The following is a 25,778-nucleotide window of genomic DNA, read 5'->3' as shown; positions in this document are numbered from 1 at the left end:
GCCGAGTGTGGATCCCAATCAGAGGCAGCTGTTTATCATTGCCTCTGATTGGGGATCACATATAAGTTGTCATTCTCCTTTTGATGTTTGTGGGATCTTTTTTATTTATTTTATTGTATTTTTTTAGCTCTGTGAAGCATGTTGTTATTCTTTTGGTGTTCTGAGTAATTAAAGAATCATGAACACTTACCACGCTGCACCTTGGTCTCCTTCCGACGACAAACATTACAACTACCTCATTATGGCTAAATGTATGGGAACATAAACCAAATATTCATGTCAGTACATTTCTTGGTAAGATTATTTTAACAATACAAAACATACATATACAAACGACAATATCACACAAAAATCAACTACATCACTCCTGCCTAGACCCACCTGTTCACACCCCCCCATCTCCAGCACCCTCATCCCTCTCCACCACATGACCTCAAACTGCACCATTTTGTTTCTCTCCGTCGCCCAGGCACTTTCAACATTTAGATAATAAAACATTTGACCTTCATGTCAGTTCAAAACAATCGATGTGTCACCCCTATGTCAGACTTTGACTGATCAACAAAGCAAACCATCCAGCAGTTCCGTAGAAGGAAATTACTTTGACTTTGTGGCGACAATGTTTTTTAAAATTGTTTTATTTAACCTTCATTTAACTTCCAAGTCAGTTAAGAACAAACTCTTATTTACAATGACATCACTACAAGAGAGACAGCACAACACTACATAAAGAGAGACCTGAGACAACAACATAGCAAGGCAGCAACACATGACAACACAGCATGACAACAACATGGTAGCAGCACAAAACATGGTACAAACATTATTGGGCACAGACAACAGCACAAAGGATAAGAAGGTAGAGGCAACAATACATCACACAAAGCAGCCACAACTTTCAGTAAGAGTGTCCATGATTGAGTCTTTGAATGAAGTGATTGAGATAAAACTGTCCCGTTTGAGTGTTTGTTGCAGCTCGTTCCAGTCGCTAGCTGCAGCGAACTGAAAAGACGATCGACCCAGGGATGTTTGTGCTTCAGGACCTTTAACAGAATGTGACTGGCAGAACGGGTGTTGTATGTGGAGGATGAGGGCTGCAGTAGATATATCAGATAGGGGGGAGTGAGGCCTAAGAGGGGTTTATAAATAAGCATCAACCAGTGGGTCTTGCGAAGGGTATACAGACATGACCAGTTTACAAAGGAGTATAGAGTGCAGTGATGTGTCCTATAAAGAGCATTGGTGGCAAATCTGATGGCCGAATGGTAAAGAACATCTAGCCGCTCGAGAGCACCCTTACCTGCACCCTTTCCTGACGATTTATAAATGATCTCTCCATAATCTAGCATGGGTAGGATGGTCATCTGAATCAATGTAATTATTTTTTTATTTGATTTATTTCACCTTTATTTAAACAGGTAGGCCAGTTGAGAACAAGTTCCCATTTACAACTGAGACCTGGCCAAGATAAAGCAAAGCAGTTCGACAAAAACAACAACACAGAGTTTCACATAAACAAACGTACAGTCAATAATACAATAGAAAAATCTATGTACAGTGTGTGCAAATGTAGAAGAGTAGGGAGGTAAGGCAATACATGGGCCATAGAGGCAAAATAATTACAATTTAGCATTAATACTGGTGTGATATATGTGCAGATGATGATGTGCAAGTAGAGATACTGGGGTGCAAAATAGCAAGAGGGTAAGTAAAAATATGGGGATGAGGTAGTTGGGTGTGCTATTTACAGATTGGCTGTGTACAGGTACAATGATTGGTAAGCTGCTCTGACAGATGATGCTTAAAGTTAGAGAGGGAGATATAAGACTCCAGCTTCAATGATTTTTGCAATTCGTTCTAGTCATTGGCAGCAATGAACTGGAAGGAAAGGTGGCCAAAGGAAGTGTTATCTTTGGGGACGACCAGTGAAATATACCTGCTGGAGCGCGTGCTACGGGTGGGTGTTGCTATGGTGACCAGTGAGCTGAGATAAGGCAGGGCTTTACCTAGCAAAGACTTATAGATGATATAGATATGGGGCTTTGGCAGCATGAGTGAAGGATGCTTTGTTGCAAAATAGGAAGACGATTCTAGATTTAATTTTCGATTGGAGATGCTTAATGTGAGTCTGGAAGAAGAGTTTACAGTCTAACCAGACACCTAGGTATTTGTAGTTGTCCACATGTTCTAAGTCAGAACCGTCCAGAGTAGTGATTCAAGACGGGTGGGCATGTGTGGGTAACAATAGGTTGAAGAGCATGCATTTAGTTTTACTTGCATTCAAAAGCAACTGGAGGCACGGAAGCAGTGTTGTATGGCATTGAAGCTCGTTTGGAGGTTTGTTTTAACACAGTGTCCAAAGAAGGGCCAGATGTATACAGAATGGTGTCGTCTGCGTAGAGGTAGATCAGATAACCACCAGCAGCAGGAGCGACACCATTGATATATACAGAGAAAAGAGTCGGCCCGAGAATTGAACCCTGTGGCATCCCCATAGAGACTGCCAGAGGTCCGGACAACAGGCCCTCCGATTTGACACACTGAACTCTATCTGAGAAGTAGTTGGTGAACCAGACGAGGCAGTCATTTGAGAAACCAAGGTTATTGAGTCTGCCGAATGTGGGTCAAGAGAGACTACAAAGGAATTGAAGCTAAGAAGAAATGTGATCTCTGTTTGTGCCACTTCACATGCTTGGCAGAGGCATGCTGTCATGACACACTTTAAAGGTGTTACATCTAGAATGTCTCCAAATTTCTCCCCTATGTGGAAGCTAGGTGAATTGCAACAGTACTAGGCATTCAAAACAAATCTGCCCCGTGTAGTATTTCCCCTTAACATGGCGGAGACTCCAATTCAAACAGCTCTAAAAACAATATTTGTTGTTATTGAAAATATATTTCACATCGGTTTAGATGGTACAATGATTCCCTACACTATTCAGTGCTTGTTTTCTCACATAAACTTAAATTGTGCGAACAGTGTAGAATTTCAATAACCAGGAAAATTACAGAACGATTTCTACATCAGCCGCTTGACCCGATTTCCACTAGATAACACAGCCACAAAGTCAAACAGCTCTCCCATTTTGACAACAGATGCCGCTTTTGCGGGAGAAATGAATAGGCGAATATCACTGCCAATCACAACACTGATGGGTAAGTAATACTGTGAAACACTATGATTACACTATTACTACAGATATATTATGGACATTTTCTGGAATTACAATGCAAAAATTCAAACAAGATCCTGAAGTGTATAACCTTTAAAATATTCCAAAAATGACTTGTAGTGGTCACAAGGCACCTGCCACCTCTCCCACCACCAGGCCACTCACACTACTAGGTCACTAGTGAGAAAGTTATCGATGAGTGTCAAGAAAGCTGGGCTTGAAACAATCAAGGATCAGGCAACACTCGTGCCTTATCTGTTGAGACGCCTAGGAAGATACTGTCTGAAAATGGCAGCCTCTAACACTTCCAGACCGGTGATAAGCACCGATAACAGTCTACAGGACCATTAGGAAATATTCTGGAGCAGAGGTGCCTTAAAGAAGTTTACAACTGCTGGGTAACAACAAGACACCCTCTTACACGGGAGATGGATTCAACAAATGTCTAAGACATAGCGGTCACACTTTATTGGGATAGTCTATCTGTAGATACTCTACAGATGGTCATACTATCAACAAACTATCTGTTGATCAGCAATTGCTTGCTAAGGTGCCAGTTAGGGTTAGGTTTAGAATAAGGGTTAAGGTTAGGTTTAGAATAAGGGTAAGGGTTAAGATTAGGGTTAGGACAGGGCCAGGGTTGAGGGTTCAGATAAGAGTTAGTAGCTAGTTAGTTGAAATGTTACTGATAGTCTGTAGATAGTAGAGCTGGGGTGGGCATCTCAATATTTTTGGGGGGAATTTAGTCGGGGTCTCAACTTACTGTTGCGAGTTAGAAAAGTAGAATGGACAAGGGGTAATTCAACATTTGGTTGTTTATGACCAGTTTTTCTCTAACTCAATAAGCCCATGTCAGCTAAACATCTTATGATTGGTAAAATCAGCTATCTAAACTTGTAGTAATCATGGTCAAATTACTGCACTGATTTTGTTAGTCAGTCTCCTCACTCAGATATTATATTATATATAAAACCTGCAAATAGTTCTCTCCACCCTATGGCGGAATGTTAAGAATTGCACAAAATGTGCTGTAAAACAGCTAATTTTCCTCTCCGCCCCATGGCAAAATGATTAGAATTGCAGCAAACCTGCTTTAAGCAGCAACATTTTCTCTACACCCCATGGCAAAATGTGTCGAACTGCGGCCCCTCATAATGAGTTGCGATTTTTTGTGGCCCCCACCCCAATCAAAGTTGTCCATCTCTGCTCAAGAGCATCTACAGATGGACTATCCAAATAAAGTGTTACCGATTTGTCCAGGTCTTGATGAACCTATTGGATGTGGTCCCCACAAATGAACCAGAACATACAGAAAGAGAAATGTATTGGAAATAGAAAAAGATTATGACCGTGTAATAATAGTGCAATTACAGTGTAATTTTTTGACAATGTGATGAAAAGAATATCAGTTTAGTTTCACCAATCTACAGGAAGACAGATGGAGGGAGAGAGTGTGAAAAAGCACGATAGATCCCTGCTCAGTGTGAATCTACACTCCCCTCTCCCTCCCTTCAACCCCCTCTCCATCCCTTCTCTCACCTCAACCTCCCTTCAACCCCCGCTCCCTCCCTTCACTCCTCTCTCCATCCCTTCTCTCACCTCAACCTCCCTTCAACCCCCTCTCCCTCCCTTCACTCCTCTCTCCCTCCCTTCAACCCCCTCTCCATCCCTTCTCTCACCTCAACCTCCCTTCAACCCCCCGCTCCCTCCCTTCAACCCCCTCTCCCTCCCTTCACTCCTCTCTCCCTCCCTTCAAACCCCGCTCCCTCCCTTCACTCCTCTCTCCATCCCTTCTCTCACCTCAACCTCCCTTCAACCCCCTCTCCCTCCCTTCACTCCTCTCTCCCTCCCTTCAACCCCCGCTCCCTCCCTTCAACCCCCTCTCCATCCCTTCTCTCACCTCAACCTCCCTTCAACCACCTCTCCCTCCCTTCACTCCTCTCTCCCTCCCTTCAGTCCCCTCTCCCTCCCTTCAACCCCCTCTCCATCCCTTCACTCACCTCAACCTCCCTTCACTCCTCTCTCCCTCCCTTCACCCCCTCTCTCTCCCTTCTCTCCTCTCTTCCTCCATTCACTCCTTTCTCCCTCCCTTCACTCCTCTCTCCCTTCCTTCCCTCCTATCTCCCTCCCTTCTCTCTCCTCTCCCTCCTCACTCCCTACCTACACTCCTCTCTTCCCCCTCTCCCTCCCTTCACTCCCCTCTCTCCCTCCCTTCTCTCTGCTCTCCCCCTCTTCACTCCTCTCTCCCTCCCTTCACTCCGCTCTCCCTCCCTTCATTCCTCTCCCTTCTCCCTCCCCACCCCTCTCTCCCTCCCTTCTCTCCGCTCTCCCTCCTTTCACTCCTCTCTCCCTTCACTCCCCTCTCCCTCCCTCCCTTCACTCCCCTCTCCTTCCCTTCACTCCACTCTCCCTCCCTTCACTCCACTCTCCCTCCCTTCACTCCTCTCTCCCTCCCTTCACTCCTCTCCCCCTCCCCTCTCCCTCCCTTCACTCCCCTTTTCTCCCCCACCCTCCCTTAACTCTCCTCTCTCTCTCCCTCCTTTCACTCCTCTCTCCCTCTCGTCACTCCCCTCCCCTCCCCTCTCCCTCCCTTCCCATCACACATCAGTATAAAGTTGGGTTGCTCCATAGCAATTGAGTATAATGGTTGTGTGTATGAAGACCTACTCTAGCACTGTGTAGTCTGCATTGATAGGATTGTTGTACTGCTCTGTATTTTGGACTTCATGGTTCTCTGATCATCTGCATCCCTATGTGTGTGTTGATTGTACTATACATGCTTTCATCTGAGAGAAATAGTGAAAGGAGAAAACAACAGAGTGCAGAAGGAAAATGGTGGGACACTGTCCCTTTAAATGAGACACAACATACTTGCAGCTCTCTGTTCCAAGGAGCTACATAATGATACATTAAGCAATCACAACCTTAAAGGGAAGGTCTAAGGCTCTGCTCCGCAGGCTAAACACACGCACACTCACACACACACACAGAGTTACAGCGTGTATTGGCTAATCAGTCATCCAAAGACATGGTAGATGGTATAGAGAGAGTCCTGTATGTCAAGAGCAGTGGATGTTCAATAATATAGAACGAAGTAATGAAGGGTTCATCTAGCTTGTTCTCCTTCAGTGGCATCAGAAAACAACATTAACCTTGGAGAATCACAAAGAGAACCATACAGAGAATGAGAATCACACGGAGAACCATGCATCCCTCTCCTCCACCCCCCCCCCCCCCATGATCCACACACCTTCTCTTATACACGCTGAGTTTCCACCCTCCCCCGACCCCTTGTGTGTGTTTGAGTGCATTTTGTGTGTTTGTTTGCATGTTCAACCAGTGTCAGTTGTATGGTGTTGTCAATACCCAGGTACCTCTCTCTCTTTCTCAGACACACACACACATACACACAATGAGAAAATAACAGCACGGCACAGGCAATTAACACTGCTTACACCATCTAGCCCTCCACCACAACCCCTTACTCACCGCCTCCGAGTCTTCAAATCCATGTAGGTACAAATTATCATACATGGAGGTTTAATATTCCAACAAGCACCACTTGACGAATTTACAAAAACTAGTAACGATGGATTGAAGCACCAGCACTAGAGATGGATTAATGGGGGTTACATTCCCACAAGATAGAAAACAACCACACCATAGCAGACATTTTAAAAAGCCCCTTCTTATTGTTCTCCTCTCTTAGCCTTGATGGTGAATTTAAATGTTTTTGCCCCAGGCTTAAAGAGTTTTCCTTAAACCCATAATAAGGCAACGTAGAGCTTCAGTTATCCCCAGAGGCTGCTCTCTAGATCCAGACCTGGCATGTTATCTGCCTTCCAAATGAAGAGCCAACTGTTCCTCAATCATAGGCTGATGACAAAGCAGGGAGGCAGGCTCCTGATTGGCTTCTTCATGCTCCAGTCAGCTTGAGCGAGCATTCTCACTGATGGTGAATAAGGAAGAGAAGAGGAGGGTCTGTAGATTGAGAGCGGCAGCCTTTCCCCTCCATCTCTGACTGGGGTCTCATGTAATTTTCTACCCATGTCTAATACCCTCTGTTGTATTCTCACTATCTCTCTATCTTTAACTCTATAGCCCTCCCCTATCTCTTTTTATTTTCCTCTGTCGTATGGTGGCTTGGTGAAAAGGCTAATATGTGTGTGTTTATATTTTTATAACCCTTATTTTACCAGGTAAGTTGAGTGAGAAAACATTTTCATATACATCAACGGCCTGGGGAATAGTTACTGGGGGAGGGGGATGAAAGAGCGAACTGGAAGCTGGGGATAATTAGGTGGCCATGATGGTCAGATTGAGGACCAGACCCTTTTAACGTCCCATACAAAAGACGACACTCTACACAGGGCAAAGTTCTGTGGCATTGGAATCCTTTTTTTTGGGGGATCGTGCCTCCTACTGGCACTCCAGTACCACTTCCAGCAGCATCTGTTCTTCCATCCAGGGACCGACCAGTATCGACCCTGCTTAGGTTCAGTGGGATGCAGGTGTGTATATGAGTGTGTTTTGACTACATTGCATCCCACAGTTGTCCTTTGGGTGGTGGAACGATTATTGATACACACAGGAAAAGTGTGAAAAACCCAGCAGTGTTGCAGTTTTTGACACAAACCATTGCGCCTGGCACCTACTACCATACCCCGTTGAAAGGCATTTTTATCTTTTGTCTTGCCCATTACCCTCTGAATGGCTCACACACAATCCATGTCTCAATCCATGTCTACGCTGATCGAAGTGGATTTAACAAGTGACATCAATAATAGATCATAGCTTTCACCTGGATTCATCTGGTCAGTTTATGTCATAGAAAGAGTAGGAGTTCTTAATGTTGTGTATACTCAGTGTAAAATTAGACATACAAATAATTTCATTTTATAATGAGGAGATATATTCATGATATATTTTTCTCGTTTCTGATTACAATTTCGATTAACAAGTACATTCTCAAACAAGTGTCCCTTTGATTTAATCAAGTGAAATTTCAGTGAAACATTTGTTGGGATTCAGAGAGCTCCTTTCAAAAGACATGGTGGAAGACTGGAGCAATATCGCCCTCTAGTGATGAAGAGACTCACAGCAGGTGCACATGCTACAAACTGCCCATCTTCTCATCTGAAAATATGAAACATCACAATCGGACAGATTTGACTCTCTCCTACCCAAACCCACTTTTCTTTTTACATTGTTTGCAAACTGATATGTGACACGTATTAATGCCAAAATAACATGCAAAACAGGCAAAACAAAAGTAATTAAGTTAATAAAGCCGTATCCAAACATTGTGTCTTTTTTGCATTCTTGAGTAAGGCAGCTCCAAAATGCAGGTGTTTCAGCCGAGTTCAGTGCTTTTTGTGGTGGTGGGGCAGCCAGCGGAAAATACAGATAGTAGGGGTTGGTAATGTTCTCTAATTGCGCCACTATTGGCTCAGGTGAGGCTCAAAACAGGTGGGGCTCTGAATGACGGGTCACCACTGGACCTGAACATTGACTGGTTAGCAACTAGCTGTTCGCTCAAGAGGAAGCTTCTAACTGTGATTAATATCTGTAATATGACCCAGGTTATCACAACCAACTAGAGTGCACACCAATAGTGTTGGATCTGTGACATCTACTTGTATTGATCATATCTTCACTAATGCTGCAGAGCTTTGCTACAAAGCAATATTAGTTTCCATTGGCTGTAGTGACCATTACATTGTGGCAATAACAAGGAAAGCCAAAGTGCCAAAGGTTGGGCATAAAGTAATTTATAAGAGAAAAGCACACTGCCCTTAAACAGTAAAGCACCCTTTGCTGGCTCTAACAGCCGCCCAATCAGTTTGCTGTCTGTTCTTAGTAAACTGATGGAGAGAATTGTGTTTGACCAAATAAAATGCTATTTTTTAGTTAACTACCGACTTTCAGTATGGAATATAGAGAAGGGCACTTAACTTGTACTGCACAACAGATAATTGGTTAAAATAAATGGATAACACGTTGTTAGTTGGAGCTGTTTTGTTAGATTTCAGCCTTTGATGTTATTGCTGTCACATGGTTGGAGAGTTATTTATACAATAGAACCCAGAGAATGTTTTTCAATGGAAGCTTCTCTAACATCAGTAGTGCTGAGCAATTAACCAAAATTGGTAAAATTCCATTTAGTTATTTTTTTTCCTGTGAGACCGATGTGCAGTTTCTCTGAAGATAAATCAAATCAAGCCCGAACTGTGCGACGTAGTTGAGAGTTGTAGTTTCCAACAGGCCAATATTTTACATAGGTTAGCGCAGAAAATGTGGTAATTAACTACAATGACCATAATACATATTTACTTTTTGTATAAGCCAACCAATAGAGGACCACAATGGGAAAAAGTCTTTGACTTTTTGTGTATATAATCCATGTCAATTTTGGTAAATGTATTGGTTGCCTGGTGTGGCTTCTTTATGTATTCTAAATGGTCAAATAAAATAAAATAGAAAATTACTTGCCTACTTGTCTGGTCTGTGTGGAGAAGACACGGAGACAGAGAAAAGAGAGAACGCCCGGTCGAGAGGGACAGAAATCAGATGCTTTGCGAGGTATCCTGAAAATACATTTTCTAAGTGATTGACAGTTTGGTATTCAGCAGCCATAAAAGTATGCCTTATTTACTTTGAAGAACTACTAAAATAGTGATTTTGTCAGATAGCATAGGCAGCAGCTCTATAGAGATGAGATGAATACTTGGAATTAAATAATAACGTCAGAAAATAAAACAAATGTAATATACACAACAACTGAAATATTTGATTAAAGTAATGTGAATACATGATGGTTCATACTGTAAGTTAGGCCTCACTCCCCCCTATCTGAGATATCTACTGCAGCCCTCCACCACATACAACACCCGTTCTGCCAGTCACATTATGTTAAAGGTCCTGACGCACAAACATCCCTGGGTCGATCATCTTTTCAGTTCGCTGCAGCTGGCGACTGGAACGAGCTGCAACAAACACTCAAACTGGACAGTTTTATCTCAATCTCTTCATTCAAATACACAATCATGGACACTCTTACTGACAGTTGTGGGTGCTTTGTGTGATGTATGGTTGTCTCTACCTTCTTGCCCTTTGTGCTGTTGTCTGTGCCCAATAATGTTTGTACCATGTTTTGTGCGGCTACCATGTTGTTGTCATGTTGTGTTGCTACCATGCTTCGTTGTCATGTGTTGCTGCCTTGGTGTGTTGTTGTCTCAGGTCTCTCTTTATATAGTGTTGTGTTGTCTCTTGTTGTGATGTGTTTTTTGTCCTGTATTTATAGAGGATATTTATATTTGATTTATTTTTTATTTTTAATCCCAGGCCCCCGTCCCCGCAGGAGGCCTTTTGGTAGGCCGTCATTGTAAATAAGAATTTGTTCTTAACTGACTTGCCTAGTTAAATAAAGGTTAAATAAAATAAAATCAAGTTTTAAGCATTAATGGCCAGTCACTGCCATCATGTGAATTTTATTAGTTGATTTTTTTCTGTGTTGTTACAGCATTCATCCCACATGATGCATAATGCATTAATGTACGAAACAGAAAACCGTTATTATTTTTTAATAATAGAAACGAAACCGACCCGAGCTCAAAAATCACTAATCGCTCAGCACTAAACATCAGATATGTACAGTGCAGTGTCCCTCAGGGCAGTTGCCTTGGACCCGTTATTGATCTTCGTTTTTCTAAATGATTTGCCACTGGTCTTACACAATGCTATAAGGACTATGTATGCAGATGATTCCACACTCTACATGTCAGCACCCAAAGCCAGTGAGCTCACTGAAATTCTACATAAGGAGTTACAGTCAGTATCAGAATGGGTGATTAATAATAAACTGTTCTTAAATACATCTAAAACTAAAAGCATTGTATTTGGTTCAAAACATTATCTAAGACCTGAACCTCAACTGGAGTTGTACATAAAGGGTGTAATCAATGAGCAAGTTGAATCAAATCAAATTAAATTAAATGTTATTGGTCACATACATGTGTTTAGCAGATGTTATTGCAAGTGTAGCGAAATGCTGACAGTGCTGACAGTGCAGTAATATCTAACAAGTAGGAAGCTGTTCTGCGTTTTTGACACAAATCCACTGTACTAGTTGTTCAGGCTCTGGTGTTGTCCCATCTTGATTACTGTCCGTTAATATAGTGCAGCAAAGAATGACCTAGCAAAGCAGCAGCTGGCTCAAAACAGAGCACCACGCCTTGGCCTTAACTGCACATACATAACTTACATCAACAACATGTATGCCAGCCTTTCCTGTTTGAGGGTTGACAAGAGAGTAACTGCTTCTCCTAGTTTTTATGAGAAATATTACTGTGATGAAAATTCCAGATTGCCTGCATAATCAATTAACCTTCAGCTCAGACATCCATACATACCCCACAAGACATGCCACCAAGGGTCTCTTCACAGTCCCCAAGTCACAGCTACGCACCATTTTTTTAGAGAGCCATGATCGCATGAAACTTCCTTCCATTTCTAATTACTCAAGCAAACAGCAAAAGTACCTTTAAAAAACGGATTCAACAACATCTCATTGAACGGCGGGGACTGTGGGCAAAATGCAAATTCTGAAATTTTGTAGATTGACTCGTTAAATGGTAGTCAAGCTTTTGCATTTCAGCAATTCACAGAAATATAAGTCATTGATGCCTTGCTTGCTATAAATACCAAGAAATCCACAGGGACTGACCAATTGGAGCCGGGTCTGCTCAAGTGTGCTGCCCCCTCATTGCTGGCGCAGTAACCCATAAATATTTCAAAAGTATGGAAAACAGCTTATGTGCTGCCACTCCACAAGGGCAGGGATAGCAGTGATCTTGATAACTATTGTCCCATTTCCAGGCTTCCATGTCTAGCTAAGATTCTTGAATCCTTGGTAAATAAACAACTTACCTCTTTTTTTATCTGAGCATAGCATTTTGAATATAAATCAATTTGGGTTTAGTCCAGGGCACAGCACTAACACAGCAACCACATGAGTTGTTAATCATTTTGTGAATGTTTTAGATGCTAAAATGAATTGTGCTGCCTTGTTTGTGGACAAACAAAAGCATTTGATTCTTTGATCATGCCATTTTAATGAACAAGTTGTACTCGATTGGCCTGGGCTCTAACGCCTTCTCTTGGTTTCATGATTGACAGAACTCAGGCCATCGTGATTGATGTGGTTATGTCAGAATTTCTTGAAGTAACGGTGTTCCGCAGGGGTTGATTCTAGAACCTGTTCTTTTCACTATTTATACAAATGCTATTGGTCAATCTGTTAAAAGTTGTACATTTCATTTATATGATTGTCACGTCCTGACCTTAGTTCCTTTTTTATGTCTCTATTTTTGGTTTGGTCAGGGCGTGAGTTGGGGTGGGCATTCTATGTTTTTGTTCTGTTTTGTATTTCTGTGTTTGGCCTGGTATGGTTCCCAATCAGAGGCAGCTGTCTATCATTGTCTCTGATTGAGAACCATACTTAGGTAGCCTGTTCCCACCTGTGTTTGTGGGTAGTTGTTTTCTGTTTTGTGTGTCTTCACCTTACAAAACTGTTTTGTTTCGTTCACTCTCTCTCTTTGTTGTTTTTTGGTTATTGCAGTGTTCAGTTTATTTATTTAAATTAACATGGAAACTTACCACACTGAGTTTTGGTCTGATCCTTCCTATTCCTCATCTGAGGAGGACAACGATCGCTACAGTGATACTATTATGTACACAATTGCTCCAGCTGCAGACCTAGCTGTCACAAGGCTACAGTCCCATTTTGCAACTATGTAGGAAACCTTTACTGATTTAAAACCTGTGATTTAATACGGGCCATACTAAATACATGTTGTTTTCAAGTTCTCATAAGATTATCTCAGATGGATTATATCTTCACTCATTGGATGGTTCTATAATCGAAAGAGTCTCTGCATTACAAATACCTTGGTATTTGGATTGACAATGATTTGTTTAAAAAAAATGAATGAGCTTGTTAAGAAACTAATGTGAGTTTTTTTTACACAAACAGATCGTGTCTCTCTCTAGTCAGCAGGAATCAGATTGTGCAATCAACCTTTCTAGCTGTTAATGATTATGGTGATACTATTTATCAAAGTGCAGCTGCCATTACTTTTAAATCCCTGGATGCCATTTTTTATTTAAGCGTTAACTCAGACAATGCGGGGCCAAACGTGCGCCGCCCTATGGGACTCCCGATCTCGGCCGGTTGTGATACAGCCCGGGATCGAACTCGGGTCTGTAGTGACGCCTCTACCACTGCGATGCAGTGCCTTAGACCAAGGCCCTTCTCCCCTGATTGCTCAGTTTGGCCGGGCGGCCAGGTCTAGGAAGAGTCTTGGTAATTCCAAACTTCTTCCATTTAAAAATGAGGGAGGCCACTTTGTTCTTGGGGACCTTCAATGCTGCAGACATTTTTTGGTACTATTCCCCAGGTCTGTGCCTCAACACAATCCTGTCTCGGAGCTCTACGAACAATTCATGGCTTGGTTTTTGCTCTAACATGCACTGTCAACTGTGGGACCCAGGTGTGTCCCATTCCAAATCATGTCCAATCAATTGAATTTACCACAGGTGGACTTCAATCAAGTTGTAGAAACATCTTAAGGGGGCCTCCCGAGTGGCGTAGCTGTCTCAGGCACTGCATCGCAGTGCTAGAGGTGTCACTACAAACCCTGGGCTGTGTCACACACACAATTGAGGCGGCGCACAATTGGCCCAGTGTGGTTCGGGTTAGGGGAGAGAGGCCGGGATGTCCTTGTCCCATTGGGCTGTAGCGACTCCTCTGGCGGACCGGGCGCATGCATTCTGACATGGTCGCCAGTTGGACGGTGTTTCCTCCAACACATTGGTGCGGCTAGCTTCCGGGTTAAGCGAGCAGTGAGGCTTGGCTATCGACCTTCGCCTCTCCCGAGTCCGTATGGGAGTTGCAGCGAAGGGACAAGACTGTAACTACCAATTGGGGTGAAATAATAAGTGATACTAATAAAGGATGACAATGGAAACTGGATGCACCTGAGCTCTATTTCCAGTCTCATAACAAAGGGTCTGAATACTTATGGAAATAAGCTATTTTTGTTTTTTCTTTTTAATAGATTTGCATAAATAAAAAATAAACAGTTTTTGCTTTGTCATTATGGGGTATTGTGTGTAGATTGATGAGGAACATTTTTTATTTGATCAATTTTAAAATAAGGCTGTAATGTAACAAAATGTGGAAAAAGTCAAGGGGTCTGAATACTTTCCGAATGCACTGCATATTTATGTTATTTGTGCAATTTGTGTCATGCTGTATTTGACTTGTTTTATGTTGTATTGAATGTTGTTCTATAAAATTGTATATGCATGGCTCCCTTGAAAAAGAGACACTGGTCTCAATGGTGACTCCCTGCTAAAATAAAGGTAAAATAAATAGAATACCCAACCCCCTTTTAGGACAGGTTTGACTCTCTCCTAACCAACCCTGTTTTATGATAATGGAGAGGAAGAGGGTTCATCCTTTCCACATCCCCTGACCTCTACAGTAAACCCCTGAGGCTTCAGTAATGGGAAGGGGGAAGGGTGTTCATCCCTTCTATGTGCTTTCTCACCTAGTGGTAGCCCATCTTCTTCACTGGACTGGCCTCATCTAATACCATCAGTATGGGAAGCTTCATGTAACGTGTGTATTTATACAAAAAAGAATAGATAGAATATAAAGAATCACTAAAAACACCTATGACTTAGAATGAGAGTCAAGGTACAGTATTTTAAGGCATGAGAAATGATATGGTCTATATTCAGTAGTATCTAGAATCAGGCAGCAGAGAGCACTAGTGCACTACAGGTCTCCAGGGAGCGAGAGAGACCCAGCTGCACCAAGAGCTGACACTCAGCCTAAATAGCTGACTGCACTACAATTGATCTACTTCTCATCTGAATAAGGGTACAAAATTAGGGTACAAAATTAGATATGGAAGTTTTCCACCAGAAAACATTTTTGACGTCATTGTACTCAATTAGATGTCTATGTACAGTACAGCTTTGTAGCCCGGCTGGCAACTGCATCACTGCAGATCCTAAGAGACAGACACAGGCCCATTGTGCTGTAAACAGTTACTGTCCTAGCTAGCAGAGAAAAGACTCATCCCATAGATCTTAAGAGACAGACTCACTGTGCTGTAAAGTTACTGTCCTAGCATGCAGAGAAAAGACTCATCCCATAGATCTTAAGAGACAGACTCACTGTGCTGTAAAGTTACTGTCCCAGCTAGCAGAGAAAATACTCATCCCATAGATCTTAAGAGGCAGACTCACTGTGATGTAAACAGTTACTGTCCTAGCTAGCAGAGAAAAGACTCATCCCATAGATCTTAAGAGACAGACTCACTGTGATGTAAACAGTTACTGTCCTAGTTACTGAAGCTTATCCCATAGACTCATCCCACAGATCCAAATTGACCTAGCGACACTTTTAGAAAAAATTGTGTTCTAACTGGAACTGAAATTGTGTTCTAACTGGAACCAAACATGGTTCTCTAATAAGGAAAGCTGAAGAACCCTTTTAGGTTCTAGATAGCACCATTTTCTAAGAGTACAGCAAACTCATCTCCTAGACACGTACAGCACACTCTGACATCAGTGGAGGCTGCTGGAGCTCCCGAGTGGCGCAGCAGTCTAAGGCACTGTACCTCAGTGATAGAGGCGTCACTACAGACACCCTGGTTCGATTCCAGGCTGTATCACAACCGGCTGTGATTGGGAGTCCCATAGGGCGGTGCAAAATTGGCCCGGGTTTGGCCGGGGTAGACCGTCATTGTAAATAAGAATGTGTCCTTAACTGACTTGCCTAGTTAAATAAAGGTTAAATTAAATAATAATAATGTACAGAATGGGGCAAATGGAATGGCATCAAACACCTGAAAACCATGTGTTTGATGTGTTTGATACCATTCCACTGATTCTGCTCCAGTTATTACCACGAACCCGTTCTCCCCAACTAAGATGCCAACAACCTCCTGTGCCTGACATTGGCAGACCCTCTTTGCCTGGCTTAAGCATCAGACTCTGGCTGATGTCTGGTGTCAGCCAGTATAAGACCCTCTGACTTTTAGATAAGTCTTTATAAAAGGTTATTGAGTAATGAGGTCATGAACCATTAGGATTTGCTGTTGAAGGACTGGTACTGGTAGTGTGAGAAGAGGAGAGGAAAAGGGTGAGAAGTGGCAGAGCTGTTTCCGATGCTTCATGAAGAAGTGACTCATAAATGAACTGCTCCAGAGTTCAGCCAGGCGACCTACATAAAAGGGATTAACCAGAAATCAGCATCTTGTATAATCAGTTTACTATAGCTGCTGCTGCTACTATAACTGAAAAAATAGGCTAACCAGATGGCTTTGTTAAAGGCATTGTCTACATCCCAAATGGTACCCCATTTCGTATATTGTGCACTATTTAGAGAAAAGGGTACCATTTGGACACATTATTGTGATTTAGAAAGGCAATTAAATCTCAGACAGCATTCAGCGGATTCAGACAAGCTTCGATGCTTAGCTTTCATCCCAAAATGAGATTTATTTCAGAGGTGAATGAATGTAAAAGCCATTCAATTAAAATGTCTACATATGAAGACTCCCGTCCCAACTCAGACAGTCATGGCTTTAACCTTGGAGCACCGGGCATAAATCATGGCTGGAAGTTTCTGTCCAGTTCCTAGAACTATACTGAACAAAAATATAAATGTATATGCAACAATTTCAAAGATTTTACTGAGTTACAGTTCGGTGTCCTGTGTGAATCTAAGTGTGCGTTCTCTAATTCTCTCCTTCTCTCTTTCTTTCTCTCTCTCGAAGGACCTGAGCCCTAGGACCATGCCCCAGGACTACCTGACATGATGACTCCTTGCTGTCCCCAGTCCACCTGACCATGCTGCTGCTCCAGTTTCAACTGTTCTGCCTTATTATAATTTGACCATGCTGGTCCTTTATGAACATTTGAACATCTTGGCCATGTTCTGTTATAATCTCCACCCGGCACAGCCAGAAGAGGACTGGCCACCCCACATATGCTCTCTCTAATTCTCTCTTTCTTTCTCTCTCTCGGAGGACCTGAGCCCTAGGACCGTGCCCCAGGACTACCTGACATGATCACTCCTTGCTGTCCCCAGTCCACCTGGCCGTGCTGCTACTCCAGTTTCAACTGTTCTGCCTTATTATTATTCGACCATGCTGGTCATTTATGAACATTTGAACATCTTGGCCATGTTCTGTTATAATCTCCACCCGGCACAGCCAGAAGAGGACTGGCCACCCCACATAGCCTGGTTCCTCTCTAGGTTTCTTCCTAGGTTTTGGCCTTTCTAGGGAGTTTTTCCTAGCCACCGTGCTTCTACACCTGCATTGCTTGCTGTTTGGGGTTTTAGGCTGGGTTTCTGTACAGCACTTTGAGATATCAGCTGATGTACGAAGGGCTATATAAATAAATTTGATTTGATTTGATATAAGGAAATAAGTATATTTTAATTAATTAATTAGGACCTAATCTATGGATTTCACATGATTGGGCAGGGGTGCAGCCATGGGTGGGCCAGGGAGGGCATAGGCCCACCCACTGGAGAGCCAGGCCCAGCCAATCAGAATTAGTTTTTCCCCACAAAAGGGCTTCATGACAGACAAAAATACTCCTCAGCACCTTGGCAAAGGATAAATGCTCACTAACAGGGATGTAAACAAATTTGTGGGAGATTTGTTTTTTGTGCGTATTGAAGATTTCTGGGAGAAAACAAATTCAGCTCATGAAACATGGGACCAATACTTTACATGTTGTGTTTATATTTTTGTTCAGTGTATATTGATGAATTATCTCATCCTAGTGCAGAAGTTTTCAAAGTGTCAGAGATGGTGGGGGTCTATGTTGAATCACTACTGAATTAAGCGAAGGAGCTGCAGAGAATAGAGAAGAGTCGAGTAGTACTTTATTGACCCCAACTTGGTCAAGTGTTTTTTTTTGTGACTCACTGCTTGGGCACCTTGTGAGTCACTACTAAACAAAACTGAAGAACTGATACTGTACATACATTTTTTAAATACAGTTATACAGTACAGTCATAAAACTGGTTGGTTGTCAGACAGACTCAGACAGTGATGTGGATAGTGGAACTACTTACTGTTCATTCAGTCTATGACTCAATAATACCACCTCAGATCAACTAAAGCTGCTCTCTGAGTGCTGCCAGCCTACTATCCTAAAACCACATAGAATGGGATTATCTCATAAAATATTGGAAGGTTGCAAGATTATTTTGCAGTTTATTTTGGTCTGTAAACAGCTGCCTGTCCATCCCCTTTCCTGTATTTCAGTAAAGAGGGGGGTTTGAGACAAAAAAATGAAAATTGACCATGGGACAGAACCCAAAGACACAGTCAGAGTCAAAGGTCAGATTGGAACACGTTATTCCCATAGAATTTGAATTATTTATTCTAATTCTATGACTATCCCATCATGAACCCAACACTGAACATCTGTCTACAGGAAGCTAAATATACCATCTGGGGATGAGGGAAAAAACATAATAAACGCTGCTTCCATGTAACATTTCACCTTAAATATCTTTCCACCAACATTTCCTCTCTCTTTTGACTGTTTTCTCTAGCTTGAGTCTTTCTCCTCATACAACCTCTCTTAAACCTCAGACACCCTCCATCCTTCCCTTATTACTCTCAAACCTCTCTCGTTCGTTAGCAAATTCACTGCAGGTCAAAAGTTTTAGAACACCTACTCTTCAAGGGTTTTCTTTATTTTTATTATTTTCTACATTGTAGAATAATAGTGAAGACATCAAAACTATGAATTAACACATATGGAATAATGTAGTAAACAAAAATGTGTTAAACAAATCAAAATATATTATTCCAATAGCCAACCTTTGCCTTGATGATAGCTTTGCACACTCTTGACATTCTCTCAACCAGCTTCACCTGGAGTGCTTTTCCAACAGTCTTGAAGGAGTTCCCACATATGCTGAGCACTTGTTGGCTGCTTTTCCTTCACTCTGCAGTCCGACTCATCCCAAACCATCTCAATGTAGTTGAGGCCGGGGGATTGTGGAGGCCAGGTCATCTGACGCAGCACTCTATCACCCTCGTTGGTAAAATAGCCCTTACACAGCCTGGAGGTGTGTTGGATCATTGTCCTGTTTAAAAACAAATGATAGTTCCACTAAGACCAAACCAGATGGGATGGCGTATCACTGCAGAATGCTATGGTAGCCATCCTGGTTAAGTGTGCCATGATTTCTAAATGAAGCAAAATCAGTGTCACCAGCAAAGGACCCCCACACCATCACACCTCCTCCCCCATCCTTCACGGGGGGAACCACACATGCAGAGATAATCCGTTCACCTACTATGCATCTCACAAAGTCAAATTTGGACTCCAGATCAAAGGACAAATTTCCACCTGTCTAATGTCCATTGCTCATGTTTATTGGCCCAGGCAAGTCTCTTCTTCTTATTGGTGTCCTTTAGTAGTGGTTTCTTCGCAGAAATTCGACCTTGAAGGCCTGATTCACACAGTCTCCTCTGAACAGTTGAACCTGGCCGGTTCCCCTCTTACCACTGGGATTCTCTGCCTCGAACCCTATTAGAGGGGCTGAGTCACTGGCTTACTGGTACTCTTTCATGCCGTCCCTAGGAGGGATGTGTCATTTCAGTGGGTTGAGTCACTGATGTGATCTTCCTGTCTGGATTAGCGCCCCCCCTTGGGTTGTGCCGTGGCGGAGATCTTTGTGGGCTATACTCGGCCTTGTCTCAGGATGGTAAGTTGGTGGTTGAAGATATCCCTCTAGTGGTGTGGGGGCTGTGCTTTGGCAAAGTGAGTGGGGTTATATCCTTCCTGTTTGGCCCTGTCCGGGTATCATCGGATGGGGCCACAGTGTCTCCTGACCCCTCCTGTCTCAGCCTCCAGTTTTTATGCTGCAGTAGTTTATGTGTCAGGGGGCTAGGGTTAGTTTGTTATATCTGGAGTACCTCCTGTCTTATCCTGTGTCCTGTGTGAAGTATTTAAGTATGCTCTCTCTAATTCGCTTTTTCTCTCTTTCTTTCTCTCTTTCGGAGGACCTGAACCCTAGGACCATGCCTCAGGACTACCTGGCATGATGACTCCTTGCTGTCCCCAGTCCACCTGGCCGTGCTGCTGCTCCAGTTTCAACTGTTCTGCCTGTGGCTATGGAATCCTGACCTGTTCCCCGGACGTGCTACCTGTCCCAGACCTATTATTTGACCATGATGGTCATCTATGAACATTTGAACATCTTGGCCATGTTCTGTTATAATCTCCACCCGGCACAGCCAGAAGAGGACTGGCCACCCCTCATAGCCTGGTTCCTCTCTAGGTTTCTTCCTAGGTTTTTGGCCTTTCTAGGGAGTTTTTCCTAGCCAACAAGCTTCAACACCTGCATTGCTTGCTGTTTGGGGTTTTAGGCTGGGTTTCTGTACAGCACTTTGAGATATCAGCTGATGTACGAAGGGCTAAATAAATACATTTGATTTGATGTTGAGATGTGTCTGTTACTTGAACTCTGTGAAGCATTTATTTGGGCTGCAATTTCTGAGGCTGGTAACTCTAATGAACTTTTCCTCTGCAGCAGAGGTAACTCGGGGTCTTCCTTCCCTGTGGCGGTCCTCATGAGGGCCAGTTTCATTAAAGTGCTTGATGGTTTTTGCGACTGCACTTGAAAAAACTTTCAAAGTTCTTGAAATTTTCCGTATTGACTGACCTTCATGTCTAAAAGGATTGATGAACAATCGTTTCTCCTTACTTATTTGAGCTGTTCTTGCCATAATATGGACTTGGTCTTTTGCCAAATAGGTCTATATTCTGTATACCCCCCTACCTTGTCACAACACAACTGATTGGCTCAAACACAATAAGAAGGAAATAAATTCCACAAATGAACTTTTAACAAGGCACACCTGTTAATTGAAATGCATTCCAGGTGACTACCCCATGAAGCTGGTTGAGAGAATGACAAGAGTGTGCAAAGCTGTCATCAAGGCAAGGGGTGGCTATTTGAAGAATCTCAAATATAAAATATATTTTTTATTTGTTTAACACTTTTTTGGTTACTGTATGATTCCATATCTGTTATTTCATAGTTTTGATGTCTTCACTATTATTCTACAATGTAGAAAATAGTAAAAATAAAGAAAAAGTAGTGACCGGTAGTGTACATGCTAGCAGATATCCATAGACTTCCAGTCATTGTGCTAACACTAGTTAACATTGGCTCGAGAAACTACCTCTAACTTTGTTCGAACTGGACACAGAGACATAAAAATGGTATCCACAAGTTCATCTGACTCTGGGGAAGTAGATAAAGGGCCTCCTTGCCAAAATCCCGAAGTATCCCTTTAAGACTCTCCAGCCACCACTCTTGTCTGTAAAGAGATTAAATCCAAACACATAGCTCACTGACAGTGACAGGAGTGACCCAGAACAACCCCTGGTCTGAACAGGCTGGCTGCCGAAGGACAAGCACAGAATAAGAATAGGGAACATTTGTAAGATCACCCAAGATACGCATCTGGATCTCTTGCCACTATGCCATGCCCATGATCATATGCTCATCCTTCTCTAACCTTAATACCTTAAAACTTCAATCAATATGGGGGTTTTCCCCAGCAAAACGGCAGCATTGAAATGAGATTGGATAGATGCACTGGATAGATGCACTGGATAGATACACTTAACACTCAGGGCAGATGTTGTTTCTACATCCATCGCTATAGTCTTATGAGGACAAACTGGGGAAGGTCAGCCAGGCGGTAGTGTAGGAGCTGTGTGTGTGTGTGTGTGTGTGTGTGTGTGTGTGTGTGTGTGTGTGTGTGTGTGTGTGTGTGTGTGTGTGTGTGTGTGTGTGTGTGTGTGTGCGTGCGTGCGTGCGTGCGTGCGTGCGTGCGTGCGTGCGTGCGTGCGCCTTGTGTACCTAGATGACTTGTGAGAAACTGTATTTTCCCCCTAACAATATGCTTCAATCAGACACAAAGTATTATTGTCACACAGCATGAGATGCATGTCTTCAGGACCTAATTGGATAAACATTTACCGTTTGAGAGAGGAATAATCTGTGAAAACTGAACAAACTGTTCCTACATCCAATTAAAAGACAAATGATTAATAGTGTATCGTTTAAAAGAAGGGTATAGTGAACATAGAATGAGGCAGACTGAGACTCTGCATATCCAGACCGCAGCTGCGACCTGAAATATCACAGTATGCAAAGTAACCATTCAAACAATAAATTCCCTCAAGACTGCAGTGACCTATATATAAAGTACATTAAACACATCCTTATGCATGTACACATTCATAAAGCCTTTATAACAGCTACATAAGACATAACAGCCATCATAACATAAGTCATAAGTGTCATAAGCAAATCTGACATGCTGATATGGAGCTGATTTGTTAAGCTTTAATATGTGCACAGCTTACATGCACGTGTAAAAACACACGCACACACCTACACACACGCACGCTAGCATGTGATAGGCAAGCCCCATGACAGAGAGAGAGAAGCAGAAGCCAATAACATTAAGATGTCCTTGTAATGCTGAATAGCCTTGACAGAGGGCAGTTTCCTAGGCAACCCATTACTTTGGATGTCACAGTCCAGCAGAAAATGGTCCTCTCTGTATTACTGAATAATCATTTTAGGACTATTTTTGCATTTGTTATACTTTCATTTGTTATACAGTTGAACACAGGTGCTGCGACAACTATGACTATGTCCAGAACAATATGTCTCACTCATTCATAATAAATGACACATGAATGGTAGTGAATACAGAGAGTGAATACAGAGATAATGAGAAGACAGTGAATTCCAAATCACACTCAAATCAAAGCCACTGGCTCACCAGGCAACAGAGGTGACAACCCAATGTTGAAGCAACACCTGTTTTGTTAAGTGTGTTCACCGTTCTCTTCTCCCAGAATAATTTAAGCATTCAGAATGTTTCATTCAGACAATACATTTTGCACAGGATGACCCACATTTGTTACGGGTCTAGTACAGACAGTACGCAACTGACAACTGTTAATTGGATAACACAACTGGCAGTTGGTTACAAGAGCATTCATTGCTGAAAACCTAGCAGCAAATATAACTAGCTGGGTTTATAGAGGCATGACAGTTGTGCTGTAGTACAGTGTATAGCCTAGTTTTGGACAAGCATGTAGAGTGTAGTGGGAACAGGTTTCCCCTGATACAATTTTTGTTCCTGTGTAGTAATTCTGGAATTATTCTCGTAACAATATTGTGATATCACGTTGTTACATAGTGATCTATAGTAATTGCTTTGTAATTGTGTAGTAATGTTGTTTTTCTAGTTTCTCTCACCTGTCTGAGGATAAAGCTGGTGGAGGTGGTGCTGCCGTCACTCCTCTTCAGCCGACTGCGTCTGGAGTAAGTCCCTCTGTTCACCTGGTGGGCACAGCCAAATCACATAAGTCACTCTGTCACTCTCACTTTGCAGCACCACAACAAGGGCACCTTCAGGAACTCCCTATCTGACTCCAGCATCTGGGGCCTCAGGTGATCAGGTGACTGTCGTCAGGTGGCTGGGCAAAGCCAAAACATACTGTATGCATTTCCATCCAGTAGACTTCTGGGTGTGACGGTGTAGACTCCTGGCTGAGACCTAAAGACTTTCACTGGCTCCCCAAACTAATGCCTCTAGGCTTTGGCTCAGCTAGAGACCTTTCATAAGAACTAAGGATGTCACATAATTGTAGAGGGAAAATACAACTGCATCACATTTCATTTCTGCCTAACTTAAAAACAATTGTGTCGTATTTACAGTTTATCACATGTTGACTTGACTATATGCTGTAAGATGTTGAATATGTAAGCTGTTGTATGTAACATATTGATATAAGGCTGTGAAACTAGGTCATGTGTTCAGTCAGTCTGCCCTTCATAATTGGATTCCAGCTATATGGATGAATTATTAAATACCCTATTTCAAACCACATAAATCAGATTCACACACCCTACCTGCAAAACTTCACACCGAACATCAGTAACCATCACATACCGTAGGGAGGCTATGACTGTACCTAGCCGATTAAACTCAACTCCACAATTTAGGATGGAGTTAATGGCAACTAACGTGAGTGGACTGGAGCTCTGACGTCACATAAAATTAAGAAAATATGCTGACATCCGTAATTAAAAATAAATAAAAAAAACGTAATTTTATGTGACATCGGAGCTCCAGTCCGCTCACACAAGTCGCTGCTCAACTCCATTGTAAATCGTGGAGTTGAGTTTAGTCGGCTTGACCAGTGGTTCCTAACCTTTTTTGGTTACTGTACCACCAAGTACATTTTGCTCTGCCCAGAACACTTTTGAATTCCCCTTCATGCATTTTACAAGTAAGTCTATGGTCTCATGAGTCTTCTCAAGCACCCCTGTGGATAGGCCAAGTACCCCTGGGGTACTTAGGAAGCACTGGGCTGGACTGTACCTTGCATTATTGAGAGTTGTTTTACAAATGTGAGATAATAAATAAACTACTGTAGCCTATCAATAAGGAAATATTTAGACAACATTACTCAAGGATAGAAGCTGACATTTTTCTTCCCCTGTAACCAACTTTCTGAAGGTAGCCCCATAGAGAATGTTTCCTCCATTTTGGTGCAGTGGAGAACACTTTGTTGTCCCACACTGACCTCCTAGGATAGTCCTAAATACATAAACGTAACACACATCACCTCAGTTGGATTTAAAAGTCCAGTGTTTTTGTTGTTGTTGACAACAGTGGGAGAATCGAGTCAGGGACCAAGAACAGCGTGTACAGTATCTCCTATAACGCGGCACTTTACCTTCTGGAGTCCATCGCTAGCCCCGTGACGGGTGTAGATATGCCGGGACATCTCCGCTAGTTCGTCGGTCCAGGGGGGAGGCTGTCTCTCTGTCCCGGTCCATGGCAACTGCTGTTGCGGTTGTTGAGTTGGTTCCTCCAGCTTTGCACTGTTGCTTACAAACTGTCAAAGAGATGAGGAACGATACAGTACTTTCTTGGTAAACAGTCCGTGTGAACGAACCAGTCTTTGCGCGTGTACAGTGCTACTCCACACTGCTGTTGTATGATACGCTACAGATGTGCACGCGCAACTGGCACGATCTTGCCTGCTGGTCTCTGCTTCCCGCATCATCCATCGTGCGGTCTATCGCCAGTATGGCATTGGTTTTATCTGTCATTATTATTTTTGTAAAATAGCCTAAGATGCAAATACACCATTTTTTACGTTTGGATGTTTCTAGAGAAATACGCTTATTTCATTACAGTTTTCTTTTATTACAGATTTGTATTTGTTATATTATACTCTATATTTATGTATTTCTGACCATGGAATAACCTCTGAGTCTGTACATATCTATGGATTTGGAATTAAAAGAATGTAACAATTTACTCAATAATTAAATATGAAAACAATAAATCGTGCTGAAATATATTTGGGGATTAGCCTCTGTATGTGAGAGCTGATAAGATAATGAAACTATTGTCCCTTAGGTTTCCACAAAATATGAATTCATCT

General features: G+C 42.5%; 1 protein-coding gene across 3 annotated transcripts in view; it reads right to left on the bottom strand.

Annotated features, from left to right (window-relative positions):
- LOC118366917 (voltage-dependent L-type calcium channel subunit beta-4) overlaps window positions 1-25,336 on the bottom strand; it is a 52,375-nt gene extending 27,039 nt beyond the window's left edge. For 2 of the 3 annotated variants that reach the window (XM_035749753.1, XM_052493610.1), the window contains exons 1-2: window positions 25,062-25,336; window positions 23,575-23,658 (exon numbers count right to left, since the gene is read on the bottom strand). In XM_035749753.1, the coding sequence (XP_035605646.1) occupies window positions 23,575-23,658; window positions 25,062-25,112 (135 nt within the window). In that variant the 5' untranslated portion in view covers window positions 25,113-25,336. Of the gene's footprint in view, window positions 1-6,662; window positions 7,033-23,574; window positions 23,659-25,061 lie in introns of those variants that run through there. The other variant, XM_035749755.2, reaches the window with a different exon arrangement.
- Window positions 25,337-25,778: the final 442 nt, after the last annotated feature.

The sequence above is a fragment of the Oncorhynchus keta genome, chromosome 34 (assembly GCF_023373465.1).
Source record: "Oncorhynchus keta strain PuntledgeMale-10-30-2019 chromosome 34, Oket_V2, whole genome shotgun sequence".
In the NCBI taxonomy this organism is placed as follows: domain Eukaryota; kingdom Metazoa; phylum Chordata; class Actinopteri; order Salmoniformes; family Salmonidae; genus Oncorhynchus; species Oncorhynchus keta.
The sequence above is the reverse complement of the archived record's forward strand: the minus strand, read 5'-3'. Positions and strand labels throughout refer to the sequence as shown.